Raw genomic sequence first — 21,426 nt, 5'->3', positions numbered from 1 at the left:
TACATAATGAAGATGATTCAGAAGAACTTCCAAAGGAGGCATGGTTGATTCTTGAGCCAAGTAAAGTAAAGAACTCTCATTATTGTATGCATGATAGGAGAGCTAGAGAGAGGGCACAAAGCCACATTTCATTCAAATGCTACAATAGTTAACTTAAAGGCAATCGTTCAAAAACTCTGAGAACAGAACTGGAGACAGTACCAGTTTCTGGCCAGAGTTTCAGGTAAGCAGTGAGAATCCCTCAGATTTACAAAGGGAAACCACCCACAAAACAGTGAAATAGCGGATGAAATATATAAAAGTGTCTCTGCTGTTCCTCTTCCCACCCTTGCCTGCCTTTTATACCACTGCATAGCCATTTAGCAACACTTTTTACATTTCTAAAGCTGTCAGACATGACTTGCCAGTTAAATGGCTCCCTTCACTAAATAGTGTTTGTATGGGATCAAATGCATTCAGTTCCTCTGAGGAACTGCCAGAAACTAAGAAGCTAGTTCCTAGTGTCAAGGAAGCTACTGCTTTTGTTCAGCCCCAGCACATCAGTTTATTATCTTTTCCCAAGAGTTTCTAAAAAGGAGCCCTACTGGACTTGCTATCTAGTAAGTCTTGGATGTGCTCATTCTAATTAAAACCAATCTGGATAGAGGGATTGTGCATATTTCTGTAAGATGTCCCACTACACAAACATCAAATGTACTGCCTGCTATTTCCAAGATAAATATCCATAAGTAACATGACAAGAACAGACAACAAAGAAAAACATATATAAACTGTGTACACATCATATCTTTAAAGTACATTCAAAGCACACACACCCCTGCAAAGAACCCTGCAGTTAACCCCTCACAGAGTGACAATTCCATGCATCCTTAACAAAGTACAGTTTCCAGAATTCTTTTTTGGGAGGGATGTGCTTTAAAGATGGTGTATAAGCTGCCAATGTCGCTAAATGGAAACAGTTAAAAATAAAATCTAGTGTTTCAAAATAAACACACACTCTGTATTATGACTTGAAATACAGCTACTTAAAGCAATCCCAATATTAATTAAATAGGCCTCTTACCACTGATGCATAGTCCTCAAGTTCGTATGTGGGAAATTATCCCTTAAAAAGTGCTATAAAAGCTTTTGAGCCCAAGAGTTCCCTACAAGACCCAGGTAGTCAGTGTCCAGTTCTGGCAAGTTGTCTTATAAGGCAAGGTTCTGAACTGTCAGTATCATTTGATTCATTTGACTGTATCCAATATGATAAAAGGCAGTTTTCAAATGCAAATTGTGTGGAAGCAGCATTCATCCACTATTGAGAGCTCTAGTATTCCAAGTGTGAACTGGAAGGAAAGGACAGGTGGCTTCAGAAAGTGGCTATCCAAAGCTGCTTGCTGGGAATGAAGATATTAGACACAAGGCAGTGCCTAAGTGGATGGTTGCACAAAATACAGAAATGTGAACATTTGTGTTGCACTGTGACATCCCAGCACTTAATCTAACATTCTGCTGGAGAGAGACATAGTGCTACATGTGGAGGTAACACAAAAACATTCAGAATAGCCAACTTACTTGCATCTAAAAGTAGTTTCACAATTTCAAAGTTAGAGTGGGAGACACTGTAATGGAGAGCTGTGTTGCCATTTCCATCAGCCATGTTGATAATATATCTAAGGACTGCAGGAGAAACCTCTTGAAAAGCATCTATGTAGTCCCCAACCATTGCAGGAACAGCTGATTTTTGGCTTGACACACGAAACCACTCATGCTGGATGGTGTTCAAACAAAATCGCTGCCAAAGACAAAAACAAAGATCTTCAAAGGGATGCTTTATTTATAAGCGATTTCTCTCTCATTCTGAAATTACAGGAAAACCAGTCTGTTTCTTTAAATCAAAAGTGGACAAAATATTCTAGGCCACCATATCATTATTAAAAAAAATGGAATGCTCCTCTTTTACTTTTATACCTCTAGGATTTTAGCAGCACATTTGATTATGTGCATCTGTCTTACTAGGGCTTGAATTTTACCAGCTTCCTAAAACAAGTACATTCATGGACATTAGATACCACACCCCACACATCTCTAGGGGTTGTCCAGCTGCTTCAGAGGAACCCAGTGCCCATGGACACAAACCGTACTTCTAATACAGAAGTAGAAGATGGAGCACAAGTTCCAGTGTGCCTTCAGGAGTATGAGTGAACACTGTGTCACAGAGAAGCAAGGTAACCAACAGTACAGATGTGTGCATGACATATCCATTAACCCATGAAATCTGGCTTTTGAGTTCAGGATTGGACATATCTGGATGGACACATTGAGCTTTACATTCAGAGAAACCTAATTCTCAATGGTTATGAGGACTCCCATAGTACTAATTACCTCTATATTGGCATAGGTGTTTAGCTGTACATGCACAACAGTGTTTCATTAAAAAGGTACCATAATCAATCTGAAGGAAATCTTCCCAGAACACCCAGAACCAACATGGGTTGTTTTAGAATACATGAGGCTGAAATTCAGTATTAGCTAAACAGCTTTGTTCTGCTTGTTTGCATGCTACAGAGCATACTTCAGTCTAACTTCAAAAATGGAGACATGAAAAGAACATTACTTTCTATGTTTGGCAAGAGACAGAACACATTCCATATCAGAACACAAACTTTATACTTTCATAAGAGGAATGCTGACTCCCTATCCTGTGTTCTTTCCCATATGCATTAGGGCCACCAAGATCAAGAGCATGACTAAGTGAATGTCAGTTCTGCTTTTAGCAATTTGAGTATGTTAGTTTTTAAACAAGTCTGTTTTATGCTTTCTTTTTTAGCTGCAGTAAACTACCATCACACTGAAGTTTGGGAAGGTGAGTGGGATGAAGTTTTTTCAGTTAGGGCTAAAATTAGCACATTAGAGACAAGCCCATACTGCTCTAATTTAAGGGAATGAATACTTGGTTTCAGCATGTCTGATCATCTTAGCACACAAACATGGCATACTTCATTCCATAGTGGTCCCCTGAATGTCCATAGTGTTAATCAGACTACACAGCTAGTTCTACTACAGGAAGAAAAAAAAAACCCTGTATCTGCTATTTCCAGGGACATTTATCTTCTATGGTCTTAGTAATTTATTGCATCATCTGAGCAGGATTTGGGACGCTGCAGCAGCTAAGCAATGATGTATTTGTGCATACATAGCCCTATGAAACAAGCATCTAACCACTTCTCTTATGCAACTCAGTTTTTAATGTAACAAGTAATAAGGGAATATGTAATTTTCAAATTGCACTGGACTTACTATCTCTTTGCTGATCATAGCTTTTGGATCATCAATGCTGCCTTTTAGAAGATGGCAGGCAGACAACATCTTTTCACTCAGTTCATACCTGAGGGGAGGAAAAGAGGCATGTTTAGATGACACACTTTCTGACATTCACATTTTGCTAGTGGGATGAAAAATTAGTGTGTTCTTTATCAACTGCTTCAATTTGGAATCTTTTGGCAGCAGAAGACAAACAGCTTCTCTCTATGTGGAAGAAGAACAGTGTCATGTGCTGGCTTTACATCAAGGATATATGACACATCCTATAGCTGTCGTGCCCAAACTCGAGGAACTCAAGACATGGCTATGGTTTTTTTCTTTTACTGTAGTAAGAGACAGTTTCAATTCAGTTTGCTTCATGAATCTACCTATGGCTTACTCAGAATTCAGCATCTCTCTAGGACTAACTACGCAAAACTTCACGGCACTAAGATGTTGACTCAGCAACTACTCCCCCCCCAACTTGGCTTAACTAAGGCTGGGTAGGCACCCTGCTTGTGTGTGCCAACTGTCATTGTTGGAAGAGCACGCGCAGGCAAAGACTCCATCTCAACTGTGTCTATTGAATCTCCCGCCACATTCGCCTCCTGGCACGAGGCGAAGGCAGAGCCTCTGTCACCATCCGGTCTTCCCCTTTCAAGGGAGAAGGGCTGCCTGCTGGCAATGCGGGCGCAGGGAGAGGGGAAACGTCAGGCTGGGAAACAACCGGCTGGTCAGGTTGACTCTCCACAGGGGTATCAGGAGCTGCTGGGGTTGAACTGTCAAAGTCCAGAGCAGGGGTGCCTTCTGAGTCCCACTCCCTGCTCGGCCCTTCACCGTCTCAAACATCCCATGCTAAGTTCTCCTCCACTTCATTCAGGGCTCAAGTTGGAAAACAGCCTATCACCCCAGGGGCTGGTTATGCATTTAATCCTAACCTTCCGAAAAGCCTTCTCATAGAAAAATGCCTAAAATACCTGCCCACCACCTTAAAGCCCCTTCAATTAGCGTGAAGCTTTACGGAATCAGCAACTGGACACAAAGCCTTCCTAACTGAAAGGCCTTCTCCAGCAACACTGTTGTCTAGCTCAGCATCTGCAAAAATGGATGGCCCTCTCCAGTGTTATGTTACTTAGAAAGACAGGAAGCTGCCTTACACTGAAGTCAGACCTTTGGTCCATCAGTATTGTCTACATTGACTGGCAGGAGTACTCCAGGAACTCAGATAGGGCTCTCTCCTAGCCCTACCTGGAGATGCCAGGGATTGAACCTGGAAATTCTGCATCCAAAGCAGATGCTCTACTACTGAGCTATGATTCCTCCATATACATTGCAAGCATCTCTGACAAGGTGCACTTCAAGTTACTCATGCTGTAATTGTATAATCTTGGCACAGACTAATTTGAAAGGGATGTTTGTATTATGAAGCACAGTATTTTCAATTATACTGTGGAGCAAGCAGCTATTATTTCCAGCCCTATGATTCTAAACTCTACATTATACATTTAAATTATGCCATCTAATCAAGCAGTGGAAGATTTATTAATAGTAATGATGGAAACATTATTGAATAATGTATACTTAAACAGCACTCAGCATTAAATAAATATGAACTGCTAGAGGTTTGATAGCTACTGAAATATCAAAGAAGGTTTCCACATCTATTTTCTGTCATTATTGTGCTACCATTTCTATCATTTATTTAAATATCTTGACACACTGTTTACATGTTAGCAAAATTTCTCCAACTGAACAGGCATTTCATTTTGGCTCTCATTTGCAAACCATATTTCTTGCTTTAGTATATTCGTATGTAAGAAGTAATTAAAAAGAGACACCCAGTACTCCCTCTAATGCAAAGGAGAGCATGTGTGTTGCATCTCAAATGCTCACTTAATTAAAAACTTTTAAAAATAACTTTCTGTTTAATTAGAAGCATAAGCAGAGTGTGCGACAGCTACTTAACATTAATATAGTTTGGGTTGTCTCTCTGATTTAACAGGACACCCCATATTTCTCAGCCTACAAAGATAAGGTGTCCAGATAGAGTTCAAAAGAAGGAATTATGTAGGAAATAAATGAGGCAGTGTTAGAAGAGGGAAAATCTTGTAGTTAGAACTATTCAGTCCAAAACGATGTTCAACTGTTTGCCCTTGGGGGTGTCCTAGATCTACTGCTTTTCCCCTGTCCTGGCAACACCTACACAAAACAACAACAACAATTAATTTATTAGATTTATATCCCACCCTTCCTCCCAGTAGGAGCCCATTGTAACTGTAACAGCTCCCGCTCATGGATTGAAATGTATGGCTTAAGGATGGACAGTCTTGATCCAGTCCACATCCTTTGCTCACAAGTTCAGCAAGTCTGTTCCATCCAATGAGCATGCAGATCTCTCTGCAGGGTGGGTGGGGTGAACTCTTGAAAACATCCACGTGCTTTTAGCAGGTCTAAAATTATTGTTTTTTAAAGAACTTAAGAGGTGGCTTGAGGTTTCTTTCTTTCTTTCTTTCTTTCTTTCTTTCGTTCTTTCTTTCTTTCTAAATACTGTTTCTAGTTACTTGGAGGCCACAGCTTAGCCACCTCCGATGTACACTATATGATTTATTGCATTGGGAAACAGGTATTCTGGGGAGAGGGAGAGACTATAGAGGTAGATAGAATTTCCTAATACAGCAATTCAAAAATGCAGAGAAATGAAAAATAATGCTTTTAAAATTAGGGGTCCTCAGAACCATACAAAGAGATTGCGGTGACCACTCCTAACACATAAACCAAGAATTTATGGTTCCTGCAAACAAGTCTTACGTTCGACTTGGCCTCCAAAATTGAGGATGTAGACAGCCACCTATGGTCATAATTTGGTTCTAGTTTCCCTAAACATAAACATTTTAAAATGCAGAAAATACACTGTACCTCTCGCGGATTTCCACTTTTTCCATCTCAGTCTCTTGAACCGGCACTGTTTCTTCCACCCTGGCAGACTTAATAACTTCATTGTTTATCTCACGCTGTCCTTCCATCTCAAGCAAACTGCCATTTGCCTCAATTTCCACATATTCATTCCCAACACACTCATCATCAGACTCTGACGACGAACTTTCTTCTGAACTAGAATCATCACTTGATGTTGTTTCATACCTAAATGACAAAATTCTAATATCTATCAATGTATCAGTCAATATTTATTCATTGCTAAGTGACTTGCTATATATAACATTCCTTTCATTTAATAAACAGCTTATTAAAATGTAGCTTATTTAATTTCACTTAAATAGCTTTGAAATTCCATTTGCACATAAATTACAGTTAGGGTGGAGAAATAGCTATCTCTAGAAACACCTGGTAGCATCTCCCCATAGTGTTTAAAAGATACAATACAGGCATACCCCGCTTAACGTCGTCTCGCTATAACGTACATGCTCCATATGCCTGTATTTCTCCAGAAACGCAGCGCAGCAGCAGAGGCTTTAGCGCGTGGGGGTGGAAATAGATGCGATCGCGCCACCGCAAATCAGCTGGGAGGCACGATCGCAATCAGCTGGGAGGCGCGGCAGCGCAGCAGCACAGGCTTTAGCACGGAGCTTTGAGGCTCCGCATGAAGGAGAGGTAAAAAAAAGTTTTAAAAGGTAGTGCTTCACTTTAAGGACACCTTCGGTTTACGTACTCGCTCTGGTCCCATTGAGTACGTTAATGCGAGGTATTACTGTAGTAGTAAAGCTCATGACACAACTGTCTAATTGGAGAGAAATCGGTATTTGCAAATTAGTATGGACAGACTGATAGGTATTACTCAATATTAACAAAGATGCAATATAATTAATCCAACTGTTTTTCAAACCCCTGATGGGTTCATGCACGCATTGTGTGAAACCACAAAGATTACAGTATTTCACAATTTATAGATGTTTTACATAAGAGGACATTTCCAATTGTTCTTGCAGATTGCACTGGACAGAAAGGAGAAATGTTAGTGAAAATCCCATCTATTATTAAAAAGGAAGGCACACTAAAAGGAAAAGTTTACCAAAAACATAGTAACATAGAAAGATAGTAGAACTGGTTACTGTGTGGGCATTTTATGTACAAGGCGCTAACCAATGAGAAACCAGGCCAAACATACAGCTTCTGAATGGGTGTTGGTACTCGCTGGGTGGGTGGCACACTTTAGTATAAAGCTATGAAAGGAATTTGCTCTCTCATCACTTCCAGAAGTTTGTACACTTTGGAGAGATACATTTTGTTAAATATAGTTAATGCTTTTTGAGATTGTTTACTAGCACTAGCTCTGATTCAGTATCAGTAGCACAATATTCTACATGGTATTTATTAATCCTACTCAGAGTACACCCGTTGAAATTAATAGACAAGACAGATTCATTATTTCAGTGGATTTACTCTGAGTAGTTGAATACAACCCTATGTTTCCATTTAATATATTTGAAGAGTAGTTTTGCTGCAAGAGTATAATATTTTTTACATCTTAAAATAAACGATGAGAGATCCATGCTCCACCAGTCTCCCCTGAAAAGGATGACAGAACTTTTAAAGAGCTATGTTTTCTTCTCTTTATTTTTTAAAGGGGGATGAGGAAAAAGTTAGAAGGTTCATGAAACTGTGGTATTACTAAAATGGAATGGGATAGCCATTCATGAATGGATAGCCATTCATGAATGGATAGCCATCCATTTTTTTTGGGGGGGGAGCTTGTGCATATTGCAGTGAGAAAAGTAGAGAGTGCAGCCACATTCTTTGCAACTCTCAATCTCATAATCGTAAGAGCTAGCTTTTCCCAGTGACAAAATTTCGCTGTTTGTGTGCTAGGAAAATGGGAAATTCAATGTAAAAGAAATTGTACACTACAGAGAAAAATTTGGATCCCACAAAACAAAGTGCAACTATAGCATTAAAAGCCAGTAACCAAAAATGTTGGCATTAGTCATTTTTGCTTCTATGGCCTTGGAAAGGAAAAAGCTTATTTCAGAGCTGAAACATCTTACCCTCCATTTATACCAACAAACTGCAGATTCTTTTTCGCATTCTCATCCTTTTTTCCATCCTTTTTCTTCATGATAGACTTCAACATGCCCTCATTTGCACATACTGGTAAAGAGAGTGCCAAGAACACACTTTAGTAAAGGTTGTATGTCACTATGTGTGCTGCCACAATTTCAGATCTTAAAGCCAAGCAGTTCTGGTTAACCTATAGATTTAAGGTGCGCCCGTGTGTTTATGAACACCTAAAGTTGTGTACTGATGAGCAATTCATTTTAGGAGGTTCAGATAAGCACTGTGCATTGAAAATGCTCCCTGCCTCCACTATGCCAAGCAGCCGCATCCCCCTGCCATTTGTACATTAGCACATAGATGAATGGACATAAACTCCTCACGTAAAGGGGGTGAAACCCTTACTGGACAAGGGTTCCCCCACCACCACTCATGTGGCAGAGCAGTACACTCATGGAGCCCTTCATGCTTCAGGTGTATGTGCATGTGGAGGAGAATAAGATTAGTGGGCATGAGCTAGTGACCCACTTGCATGTTCTTTCAGGGGGGGGTGTCATCTCAACCACCCCAATCGTGTTCTTTAAAATCTAGTGCAGAGGTGGTGCTTACCGCTTAGATTATCCAAAAATGTATTTTCATGTACTTGTAAAAAAACAACACCATCTGATTACAAGTGGACTATTTTCCTTGTCAAGGACATCCTAATTCATTGTGTCAACTGAAATCCCTAGTCTAGTTTGTGCCATAAATAGGGGGGGGGGAAGCAACAAGTTGCACAGGAAGGCACAGTTCTGCAGTGCCTCCAATCTTATCTACCGGAATGATTCCAGAAGATAGCATTGGATCTGTGTTTCTCGGCCTCCTGGCTCTTGAGCTATGGGATGGCCACAAGGCTATTTAACATCTATATGAAGCCATTGGGAGTGGTCATCAGGGATTTCGAATGATGTGTCACCAACACACAGATGATACCCAACTCTATTTCTCTGTATCATCTTCATTGGGATTGTCTGAGCAGGCCCTGGACCAGTGTCTGGATACAGTGGTTTGCTGGATTAGGGCTAATAAACTAGATTGGAATCCTGGCAAAATGGAGGTTCTGTGGGTATGTGGTTCCCAGGTCCAAGAAGTCATTATGCTTTCTGTCCTGGATGGAGTCATTCTGTCCCCAAAGGAGCAGGTGCATATAGGCTGGGGATGCACCTAGATTCAGCTCTATCACTGAAGGCACAGGTGTCCTTAGTGACTAGGAGTGCCTTTTACCAGCTTCAGCTGGTAAAACAACTATGGTTGTTCCTGGATTGGGATGACTTGACTACAGTTCTCCATTCATTGGTAACTTCAAGGTTGGATTATTACAATGCACTCTGTGTGGGACTACCCTTAAACTGACCCAGAGACTGCAGCTGGTGCAGAATACAGAGTCTAGATTTCTTGTGGGGGCAAACTACCACCGTGTTTGGGAGATTTGTAGCCAATCAGCTACTGGGCCAAGTTCAAGGTTATGGAACTAACAAATAAAGCCCTATACAGCTCAGGGCCAGGTTGCCTGAGAGATTGCCTTATCCCTTATATGCCCAGTAGGTCACTAGGTTCTACAAAAGAGTTTCTCCTTCAAGTCCCTACTGCTTCACAGTAACTCAGAGCAGAGACTGCAGTGTGCAATCTGTGGAACACTATTCCTATTGAGATATGACAGGCACCCACTATCTGTATTTCCCAGAAACAACTGAAAACATGTTTGTTTCAGCAAGCTTTTCCAGCTGGAGAAAAAGGTCTCTGCCCTCAGAGTTCATTTTGTATTGCTTTTAAAACTATTTTCAGTTGCTTCTTTGTCCTGTTTAACCGTTTTTATAATATGTCTGTATATTGCCTTGAGACATGTATGTAAAAGATGATATTATTATTATATCAACAATAACAACAACGATGACATCCTTCTTCCTGCCTCAGAAGGGATTTACATGTATCTAGACACAGATGTCAATCTAACACCTTACTTTGACATATACTTTTCTATTCTTTTGCAGTATAAGAGACAGGGTGTCATTATACTCTGGCTGCTGAGATGCTAATATACTGTATTCAACCCTCTTTGCTTTGTCAGCAACAATTAACATTAAAAATATTAATCGAGCAAGGGTACATACAGTAAAATCTCAGTTAACAAATTGTCCAGGAAAGAAGCTCCTTTTAACAAAGTCTTTTTTGGGTGCGGGGGCATGGGGGGGCGTACACTCTAACAGTCAGAATGTGGCTCCTTGTCTACTGGACTGTGGCTACTGTAAGCAGCTCTCACACGTGGCTAGAATGGCGCTCCTTGCCAGGTGGCACAGGCACCTCCGCAGTAAACAGTGCTTTGGGTGCACTGGAAGCACTGTATACTGCAGACGCATCTGCTCAGGTGTAGAGGAGGAAGGCAGAGAGAGAAAGAGAGAGACCAAGCACAGGGTGGTGGCGGGGGCTGCCCCTTGTCTGCTTGCTTGAGTGTAAGGAGAGGAGAACTGTGCTCAAAGCTTTAGATTGCTATAGCAAGATGCTAATGATAAAAGAAAAAGGGCAAGGCAGGAATCCCTGAATGCAGTTTGGAAGAAGCCTTCAAGTGGTCTGTATGTAGGGCTGACCTGACCTGGTTGTTTCATTTCAGTCATGAGTATTGCAAGTTTTGAATAAAAGGTTTGCTGAAATATGTTTAACTGCTCTTTTTTGTGGTGTAGGAACCTATCCCTGTTCTTTTCATGTTATTCCTACCTCTGGTAGGAAAGTTTCTGCTAAAGAAGCAAAGTCCAGGAATGCATGTACTTTGTTAACTGAAGAATTAATATATTGTCCTTCTGATATGAATTATATTTCTTCTACATGAATTTATTACATTTTCCTAAAAGGGTTCCATTTGAGAACAGTGTACAAAGACGCTATACTGATTAAACAATTTTCTTTACAAACAAACATAACCTAGAATAGCAAAAATAATAAATACATAGAATTACCATAAAGCCCAGAGGCAAGCTGGTCATCTGTAAGATTAATTGGAGACATGGTGCTGTCTTGGGAAGGCGAAGCTGTCCTGTCCTCTCCTGCTCCTACTACAGTGGTCTTCTCTTCATTTTTTCTCCCAGTTTCCTGTCCCAGTTTTAATATTTGGGAGCTTGAAACTAAATGTGAACTACCAAGGTGGCCATGAGGAGCATGCAGCAAATTATCTTCTGTTAGCAGAGAAAACAGTGGGTTACTGAACCAAGTTTTGTCAAACCAAAATGCTTTTGCTTAAGAGTTCGTCTATACACAACTTAAACTGTTTAATTCATTGAATAATACTCTGAAGCAGGGATTACCAGTTTGGTACCTGCATACGCTAGTGTGCCCACCAGTACCTCCTATGGCACCTGTGAAAGTTCTCAGTAAAAGAGCCACTCAGAAATCCACAATGCATGAGAGACTGCTATTCCTGCTCAGTTCCTGTTTGCGCTTGCTTGGTCTTTCCTACATTGAACATGCCACATTTCACTGGATGTCAGGAATGGAAACCCACCCTCCCTTCCATTCTGAATAGAGGAAAAGTTCAAAGACTTTTTCTCTATGAGGAGTTGTGGCAGTAGCTGATAGAGGTGCTTCTTCCCATTGATGGGGGGCTGGTGGGAGACACACCCACATCATTTTCCTATATTTTTCTGCTCTTGTAGTCAATCACGTGCTTCCTTGCCCCTCTTGGCAGATTAAAGCTTGCAGAAGGAGTATGACTTGGGGGGGATAATCTTGGGTGTGGTCAATGCATCCTTGCAAGGAGGAGTGGTAGTGGCCATCTTGAAAGAGGGAGAGGCAGTGATTTGACCACTGCTGAAAAAGCCCACCCTGGACACATTGGTTTGTGACATCTACTGCCCCCTTTCTGAGGAAGGTTGAGAGGGTTGTGGTGCAACAGTTGCAAGTACTTTTTGATGAAACCGATTATCTTGGGCCATTCAGGGTTCAGGCCTGGTTATGGGTCTGAATTCACCTTGGCTGCCCTATGGATGATCTTTATCAAGAGAAGGAATGGAGAGTTATTCTTTCTTGAAGTCTTAGCAGCTTTCGATACCATTTAGGTAGTTGAAGTTGTTCAATAGTGTTCACCAGTTTCAAAGTATGTTCAATCAGACCCTTCCTCCCCCTGTCCAACTGCACAATGCAATAAAAGTACAAAATTATGTAGACTGTTTCTTTGAAGATTAAGATCTAAATCCATACTTCCCTGTGTTATCTTCTGTAACTCTTACCTCCAGGTTCTTTCCCACTATAAGGCTAGGTAGCTCATAGCTATGAAAGGTGTTACAATATAGAGGGAAGAAAATATGCAATTCACATCTCCTCAAACAATATGACTCTTATTTAACAAAATTTATATTTTGCTTGATTGTCAAAAACCTCTAAGCAGTTTACAAATAAAATTGATATAACAGCTAAAAGCAAGTAATTCAAACATTTTAAAAACCATTAAAAGAGCAACGGATTTAAATGATTAAAAAACATCAACATCTATGTGCCTGTATAGGCTTCCCAACAAAAAAGTTTTAAGCAGGCACATATGAGTCTTTTGGCTCTCTTAGTTTGTAAATAAACCAATATATGAAGTGGGCTGTACTATGTTTATTTGAATGTGGAATCTTCCTAACCCTGCAACTTGCTCACAAGTATCATATCCACACAGTAAAACGGGGAGAGAGGAGCAGGGGCTGTTGCCAGGCTGAAATTATTCACCAGAAAGTTCTGTGTGAAAAAGCCTAAGTGTAGACAGGGAGAAAATCACACACTAGTGATACATTAGCAGAGAAAAATGAATTACTGACTTACTGCATTATGGGAACAAACAGCAAGTTTCTGAAGTAAGTAAGAATTGTGTACTGACTGAATACATACACAGAAGAACAAGAATAAAATCAGTGACATCTCCTCTACCAAATGGAACTCAAAGAACAGGAAATCTATGCAAATTCCACCCATCCTTCCTTCTCCTTGAATCTCAAGCATTTGCTCAAAATGCTTTGGGGCTACAGAATCTGGGATCAGTATAATTCTGCACCTATTGATTAAACTTTCCCTCCCTCCAACTTATTGAAGATGCACTACTCATGTTTTTAATAGATACAGAAATACATCATCACCTGAACGTAAGACTGCGTTTAATTTCCTTTTTTAAAAACAACTAGAAAAATACAACCTTATTAAATAGCCAGATGTGTCTTAAAATACGGATAATGGAAGGACCCCAATAAATCTAAATTATGCATATGAATCAGCTGTAATAATCTGATAGCATTTTCCCCCCACCCTCCAATCTCTCAAAGGTCACCGTTCCCCTGATTCAATAAGGGCAACCTTTTTGCTCCACTAATAGGGCACACAAAATGACTTAACAGAAATAAAAGCTACTGCATCAAAATCAAATATGCACATTGTTAAAAACAATCCAAATAACTAAATAGTAATACATGAAGAGATGCTATCACAATGTGGTATCAGTCATGGGAATTGCCAGATTTTTGGCTTGAACTGAACTGAAAACATTTTCAGATATTTCATTTGACTTATTTCCAATGGAGTGAATCTAAATGTTATGAAACAAAGCAGAATCTCAGTCAGATCCCAGATCACTTCTGTGTATCTCACACCTCTGCCTCCCTGAAAAAATTACATTCTTGGATGTTCTTCAGCATGGTAGCTGCCAAAACAGGGGGTGGGGAATGCATTTTATTTTAAAGCATTTATTAGCCATTTGTCAGCTGTGGCTCAGAGTGCTTACAAAGCAAAAATACAGCATTAAAAAAGAGACAATGGCCCTTCAACATATTGAGAATAAATTATGTCTAGTTTCTTCCAGTAGATGTGGCGTATCTGTGGAACACCATAAAAAACTAGATTTGAAAGTAGATTGGTTCATGACAACAAATTCATCCAATGAAATGTGGAAGAATACAAATTCCAAGTTTTAAGAACTCTTCTTAGAAGACACTATAGGCAGCTGGGAGACGCTGGAATTTATCCCTGCACTTTCTTCTCCCTCACTCACCAATAAATGGCACAGTACTTCACCTATTTTATTTTTCTCATTCACGCAGAACAATTCCTGCACACACACCAAACAACTGCAAATAGTTTACAAAATGTTCCATTGAGGCACAGTTCCCCAAAAGGGAAGAGGGGAAAACATTTTGAAAGTTACGTGAGCGTTATTGCAAAACATTGCTAACTCTCAAAGGGCACATGGGAGTTGGTCTGACACATGAAACTACTGTTACTTGTACTTTAATAGACTGGATTGCCATTCATGTTATGGCCTCTAAATAGTTTAAGCTTGAGGGCTGTGCAGAAAATATTTTTTTAAAAAAACAAGAAGCTATGCAGCTCTCTACAGGCAGTAAGGTACTATCTGGCACACTTGACAAAAACAAAGAATGGAAACATTTTTGTTGCTCAAGTGACTTCCCAACCCAATTTTAAAAGCTACTTTGTGTATGTAAATTATTACAACTTTTTGTAAATTAATAAAGGAATTGTAGAATCAAGAGCAGTGGGAAAAGTCAAGGAAAGAGTAAATTAGTATGGTGTTATTCTAGATTCAAATAAAAAAGTGATTATACAGGCTTCCTGCACTAAAAATGATAGCATTATATGTTAGGAAAAAAATGCTGCCCTAACATTTTTGGCAAAAATGTGAAATATGAGTCCCAGTAAAATGCCTTTATTAGTAACTTATCTATAGCTCCACCTGTGCCTAGATACAATCTCAATTCTCCAATCTCCATCACTGACATAAAATAAGAGGAGGGACAAAATGGCATGCTAACACCTCCTTAGTGTTCTGATCCTTAAAGCCCTATTGACTTGTAAATTCTGGTAGGATAACACTGTTACCATCATATTTTTTGGAACTGTATCAATTGAGTTGCCAAAACCATGCAAGGCTCATAGAACAAATACGTATGAGAGAAACAAATTATTAAGCATATTCAAATTCTATTTAGTCTTGGGGGAAAACCTGTTAAAACAGTTGACAAGACCAGTGGTTTCTGCTTTCATTTCATTTTTGCACCCATTTTAGAATGAATTTACACCAAGGGGAGCACCTCCAGCTCACGGGCCAATATTGGCCCACCAGGGGGTCCAGTTTGGCTCACAAGGTCATTCCCCCCAAACCACACCCACCCCTGTCAATCATCTAGTTCCACTTGTGTTGTCAGCTGATCAGCAGGACAGGGCTCAATTCTGCATTGCCTGTTTCCCGGAGAGAACAGGCACCGCAGCCAACGCAATAGGATTTAACCCCTGCTTGTCAGCTCATGAGCAAGGGTTATATTCTGTTCAGAAAATAGGCACACATAGCCAAAGAAAGGCTGTAAAATGCCTTTACTGCAGGGGGGAGGGAACAAAGTGGAGAAAGACATTTCTTCCCCCCTCCCCCCTGCTGCTGAGAGAAATGCGAGAAAGAAACCTGTATTTTAAAAAACGGGATTCTTTCTTGGACTTTCCTCAGTGGTAGCAGGCACTTGGAAACCCCCCAAAGGGATTTTAACAGGTGGGTGGAACAACTCACCCATCAATCATGTGATGTCATAATGACCAAGTGATTGACAGGCACATGGTCCCACCAATCAATATTAACTAGAGAGGTTGATCCTGATAAGGATCCGGCCTGTACAGCCAAAAAGGTTCCCCAACCCTGCTTTATACATTTCTTCTTCCCCATATTGCTTAGAAGTGCAGGTTTGGTTTTTAATATTTTTATTGATAAGTGCTAAATGTGCTAAAAGTGCTAAATTGAAAGGTTTAAATAAATTTAAATAAATTCAATAAATTTAAATTTAACCTTTCAATAAATTTGATCCAGTTTACTAAGAAAGGGAGATGAGAGCCATGAGCCAGAATAATGGAGAGTAACTGGGCTCCAAGATCACAAAGTCAGTGAGGTGTATCCAATTACATTATACTCATGAGCGTCCCAATTAGAGGTCGGCCATTATCAAAGGTGCTATGGACTTTGAAGAAGCACGAGTACAGGGCAATAGGAACAAACAAGCTAAGCGGAAGGCACGTCAAGCAAATCCTCATCATGACCATCTTCCATCTGGAAACCTATGTCCTCACTGTGGGAGGCTGTGTGGATCCAGAATTGGCCTCCACAGTCACTTACAGACCCACTGTTAAAGACCTTATCTTGGAAGACAATCTTACTTGGCCATGCGTGATCGCCAATGAATGAATGACTCAGGAGTATACCCACTGAAAGTAATGGGCCTCAGTCAGTCATGTTCATTAATTTTCATGGATCTATTCATAGTTGAACAGGTTTAGCTTCTGCTAAAATAGAGTTAATTTCATGCAAGTGTCAAGGATCTCATTCTCACTAAGGTAGCAAACCTACATCTACGCAGTCACTTCAGACTACAGATGGACATTCATAAAACTGAACAATAATAATAAAAAAGAGATTCCTGCACATAGGACGACTAATAGTTCAAAGAGAGGGCTATACTAAACCCCTGCTCCCCAACATTTAGTTTCTTTTTGATGTGAAAGGAATAGAAGAAGATTCAAGCCAAGTAAGCTCCTATCTGCAGTCTGAAGTGGTACATCCCAAGCACCTCAGTCAGAACTAGGCTGAGGTGAATGGGTGCAATGGTGCACATTCATTCTTAAATCATGGAGGGATAGGACAATGGCCAGGGTGTGACTGCTGTTCAGAAAAATCATGTGAAAAGACTAGACCATTGTTATGAGGTACAAAATTTTGTATACTTCCCACTACACATTACAGATCACAGTATGTATATGTAATGGTTTGCATCCCTAACCCCTTGCACACATATCAATAGTATTGAGCATGGCAGGCTGTATCTAGGGAAGCAGTTTAAAGACAGATCTGAATTATTATAATTGAACAACATTTAAAAGTAGAATTGGTTATGAGGAATTAAAAGTATAAAGGCAATAGAAGCAAATGTATAAATGTTCACAAAAATGAGACAATTATGGTAATAGCTGTTCTTCTCTATAAAATACCTCTGGCCATAATTTTAGAGTCACATCCTGCCATTAAGAAGGATCTGAGCTCTTAAAATCTTAAACCATATAAAAGTTCAATTCTCAGGAAACAGACAATTACTGAGTCACTGGGTATTTTTAGCTATTTTAGGTTTTTAAACACTGATGTATCATCACTTCAGTAAGACTGCACTTTCTCAGTCTTTTCATTCTGGAGAGGTGATATAAGCAGTTTTGTATGAGCTACTTCATGCCATCTCTTTTAAGACACCAGCAATGTTTAGGCAAATGAGAAAGTATGTTCTAATATACCTGTTGCAGTAGTTTTCTCAATGCATTGCTTCGATATGTCTAAGTTGCGCAGTTCCTCTGTGCTTGCGTATTTCATGACAGAATTGATGGAAGACAGAGTGCTGATGAGCTGAGAATTAAGACATCCAATTTGTGAGTGAGGCTCTCCAAAAGCATCTGCTAGCTCAGCATAGTTTTCAGCAAGAAGCATCTGCTGTTCTTGAACAAGCTTTTGAACTCGTTCAATGTAGTGATCCAAGCCGGTCTTCATCTCAGGCTGAGGGAAAGGACTATCCAGCCCAAGGTTCCCCCATTCTGACACTGATTCATCCCCAACACCAATGCTTCTAGTGCTGGGTGGTGCCACAGATACCGGAGGAGGACCGCAGGCAATATTTCTCATTTTAAGGCCAACCAGATAGTTCTCATTAATATTGATCTGCCCCACTCCACAATCTTTGGTCTTCGTCAGGGAAGGCCTATCAAAGCTAGCAGTGACAGAAAGCAGAGTTCCCACACCAATGGAACGCGTTTTAGCAGCTGTATTTACATCCTTGACCCTACCATCGCCCACAGCCACTGTCCTCATCTCAAGCGTCACAGTGTTTGTCTGTTTATCGTACGTGCTCAGGAAAGTGTTGGTGCTGGAATCTGTCAAGGTAGCCATTTCTGTGTTGGTGAATTGGTCAGCTTGTTCTAATACTGTATTGGTTCCCTGGGTAGCTGTATGAGGTACCACCATGACTCCAGAATCTGCTTTGCAACCAGGCTCTGTGTTTGTGCTGCGGGAAATGGTCTCACTTCCTGGACAGACTGTTTGGATGTGACAGTCTCCACAGCCTATTGACCGAACTTCCTTGATTTCCAATTCTGTCTTGCGCAAGCTTAGGCTATCCACAGATTCCTCTGTATTGACCCCAGTTTCACAGACAGTCATTTCTGTGCCCACCCACTGGTTGCATACCTCAACAGAGCTCCCAGTGCTCCGATCACACATTTCTTTTCTCTCCTTCACAATCCACCAATTCATGGGCACATCTGGACCCACAGCTGAGCTCTGCAATTGAGGCCTACACAATACTCCAATGCTGCTCATCTGGAGATCACTCCCCACACATGAATCAACAACATCCACGTGAACTCCCACCATTTGGTCTTTTGTTTGTACTACTGCTTCCACTGCTCTGCTGAAGGCAAGGGGTTGCACCATCAGTGCCTTGTCCATTTTTTTCCTGGATCCAGCTGCCTTAAGCTCATGCTTTAATTTGGTCATCTCCCTATCATGAGTAGTTTCCCTCAACTGAACCTCCAGCCGGTAGATTTTCCCTTTGAGTCCTTCAATGGTCTGATGCTGGAGCTCTATTTCTCTTTCAGCCTCAGTAGACAGGCCTAGCATCCCTTCTGTCACCCCAACACTAGAATCTTTAGTCTTGTGCTCTGTTCCTATTGCTACATCCCTGCATGTTCTCAAAGCTCTGTTGTATACAACAACATCATTCATATTTTCCTCTGCACCCACAGCAACTGTTCTGTTCTCTTTTGTTACACTTGCTCGGTTCACTCGCAGGTTAGATGGAATATCATAACTGCTGTCCTCAATTTTCTTCTCCAAGGCTTGCATTTCAGCAGTCAACTGCCTGAACTCTTCTACCCTCTCTGAGCTATGTTCTACACTTCCCATATCTTCCTCACAGTCTATATAGAGCTCCCCACCCCCTCTGACTGGAGAGAGATGTTTCCATTGCTCTGCATTTCCTGCACTATAAGATCTCTTTCTGAAATGGCCTGTGTCATTCTGGTTAACTATTCTTTGGCTTTTGAGCTTTTCCATCATCTGCCTTTTCTCTTCCTGCAATACTGAAATCTTGACATGAAGCACAGGAATAGTCTTGACTTGTTCCTCAAGCTCCTTGAGGCGTTTGAGGGCAATTGCCATTTGTTCCCTGATGTGCTGCAGGTGCACTGGACTCACATTGGTCACAGGTGTTGATATACCTGAACTCAAGGGGCTATGCCGGATAGAACTCCCTAAAGAGGATGCGAGATAAAGATTATAGTCTCCATTACCCTGACATCCGTTCTGAAACTGTTGAGACATCTGGTTGTGTCCACTGGATCCTACAAAGGAAGGAAGTGAACTTGTTGAGCCCATGGCTCCAAAACTGGAAAGCCTAGGCCTTCGAACTTCTCCTGGGATCGCCTGCATTGCAATCTTTTCCTGTTCCAATCTTCTTCGTGTTTCCATTAGAGTTTTTGTGACACGAAGGTTGTGCCTAGGCAGCTGTGGTGAAGGAGGCAGTAGCTGTTTGCTTTCAGGGATAGTTAGGAAGTTTGGAGAGGCTTCAAGGGACAAGGATGGTCTTATGGAGACTGCTGCTGGGCTTCGTGCTGTAAAGAGTGAAGATGAATGTTTGTTTTCATCACTGTTGGATGAAGAAAGAGATTCATTTGATGTCCATCCACTGTATTGGTTGGAGTTGTTTTTGACAGCTGCAAAAGGGGGTGTCACTTTCTGTTTTTTCTGTATATTCAGTTTTTTTATAGTATTTCCTTTTTGTATATCTTCCACATACTTGAGAAAATCCAAATCAAGCTGGTAACCATAAGGCGTTTCCACAAAATAGGGATCCTTCTGATTTCTGTCATCCTCTCCATTCAGAACATTTTCATCTTTTTCTAAAAGAGAAAACACACACATTAAGCTTAAAATCATACATAATTTTTGTTGTTGTTGTTAAATTAGAGGCATTCTACTCAGACAGCAGAATCAGTGTTCCATACTGGAGAAATTGTTATCTTTCTCTTGCTTAAATGTTTAGCACACATATACTTTTCATTTTAAGAGTACATCAGCAGAATTTTAAACCACAAAGCAGTTGCATACATTTCCATAGGTTTTGCATAAAGCTGTTAAAAATGAAAAATTGTTAATACCATGCAACAATAATTGTCACTATGTTTTACATGTACTGTTCTACTATGAAAGCTGTGTTGATCTTGTGTACTGAGATGCTGTACAAGGAAATGCAATACAGCTTAGGAGGATCTCTAAGGGCTACAAAAAACCCCTCTTGGTTTACAAATGCTAGACAACCATCAGCAGGGGTGTTAAAGACAGAGCAATTTGGATTTTAAAACAAAATAGTCTAAAGGAGCACCAGATCCCTAGTACATGCATCTCTGTGCAGAGCTGACATACTAAGAACTATGTAGGCAGACCCATTTCCAGTGCAGTCTAAAATATCTCAGATGAAAGAGAAACTGCCAGCTCAGATGTCAGGACAGCACAGCTTCCTGCAGACACAGGAGACGCACGTTGCACCAAAGCATTCTAAATAAAACTGCACCAAATCTGTTAAGCTTCTACTGGAAGAATATTTATACCTATGATTGCTGTATAACCTGCTTCCCACTCCCAGACAGACATACAACAAGAACTTCTGAACCCCAGCAAAGCCTTGTGGTTTCATTTACATTACCTCAAAGTTTCTTTTAGTCCATGCACTTTCTGTTCAAAGTCTACCAGGCCTTGGTCTATTTTCTGCAATCACAGCTTCATACATCATAAAAAGCTCTTTGCCTGCAAAATCCCTGCCTCTCAACTTGCTCATTCTTCACCCCTTAAAGGGAAAAAGTACCAGTGTTTGTATAAATACAGCTAAACAGATCACAAAGTTTCATAGGCTGAGCCTTCTCCATCAAGTGCATGGTTTTAGCTCATCACTGGAAAGAGGGGGGAGGGAATGCATTTCATTTTTCCACTCCTTTTCAGCACACACTTCTCTTTTTAAGGAGAAGCCCCTTCAAAAGGTTCACAATCCTAGT

The 21,426-nt window shown here is 40.6% G+C and overlaps 1 protein-coding gene across 2 annotated transcripts in view; it reads right to left on the bottom strand.

Moving 5' to 3' along the window:
- The window catches only part of KANK1 (KN motif and ankyrin repeat domains 1), a 150,262-nt gene that overhangs the window by 9,472 nt on the left and 119,364 nt on the right, over positions 1–21,426 (bottom strand). For both annotated transcript variants that reach the window (XM_061628847.1, XM_061628854.1), the window contains exons 3-8: positions 17,623–20,277; positions 11,283–11,498; positions 8,286–8,388; positions 6,202–6,426; positions 3,283–3,370; positions 1,558–1,777 (exon numbers count right to left, since the gene is read on the bottom strand). In XM_061628847.1, the coding sequence (XP_061484831.1) occupies positions 1,558–1,777; positions 3,283–3,370; positions 6,202–6,426; positions 8,286–8,388; positions 11,283–11,498; positions 17,623–20,277 (3,507 nt within the window). The remainder of the gene's footprint in view (positions 1–1,557; positions 1,778–3,282; positions 3,371–6,201; positions 6,427–8,285; positions 8,389–11,282; positions 11,499–17,622; positions 20,278–21,426) is intronic.

The sequence above is a fragment of the Rhineura floridana genome, chromosome 1 (assembly GCF_030035675.1).
Source record: "Rhineura floridana isolate rRhiFlo1 chromosome 1, rRhiFlo1.hap2, whole genome shotgun sequence".
NCBI lineage: Eukaryota > Metazoa > Chordata > Lepidosauria > Squamata > Rhineuridae > Rhineura > Rhineura floridana.
The sequence above is the reverse complement of the archived record's forward strand: the minus strand, read 5'-3'. Positions and strand labels throughout refer to the sequence as shown.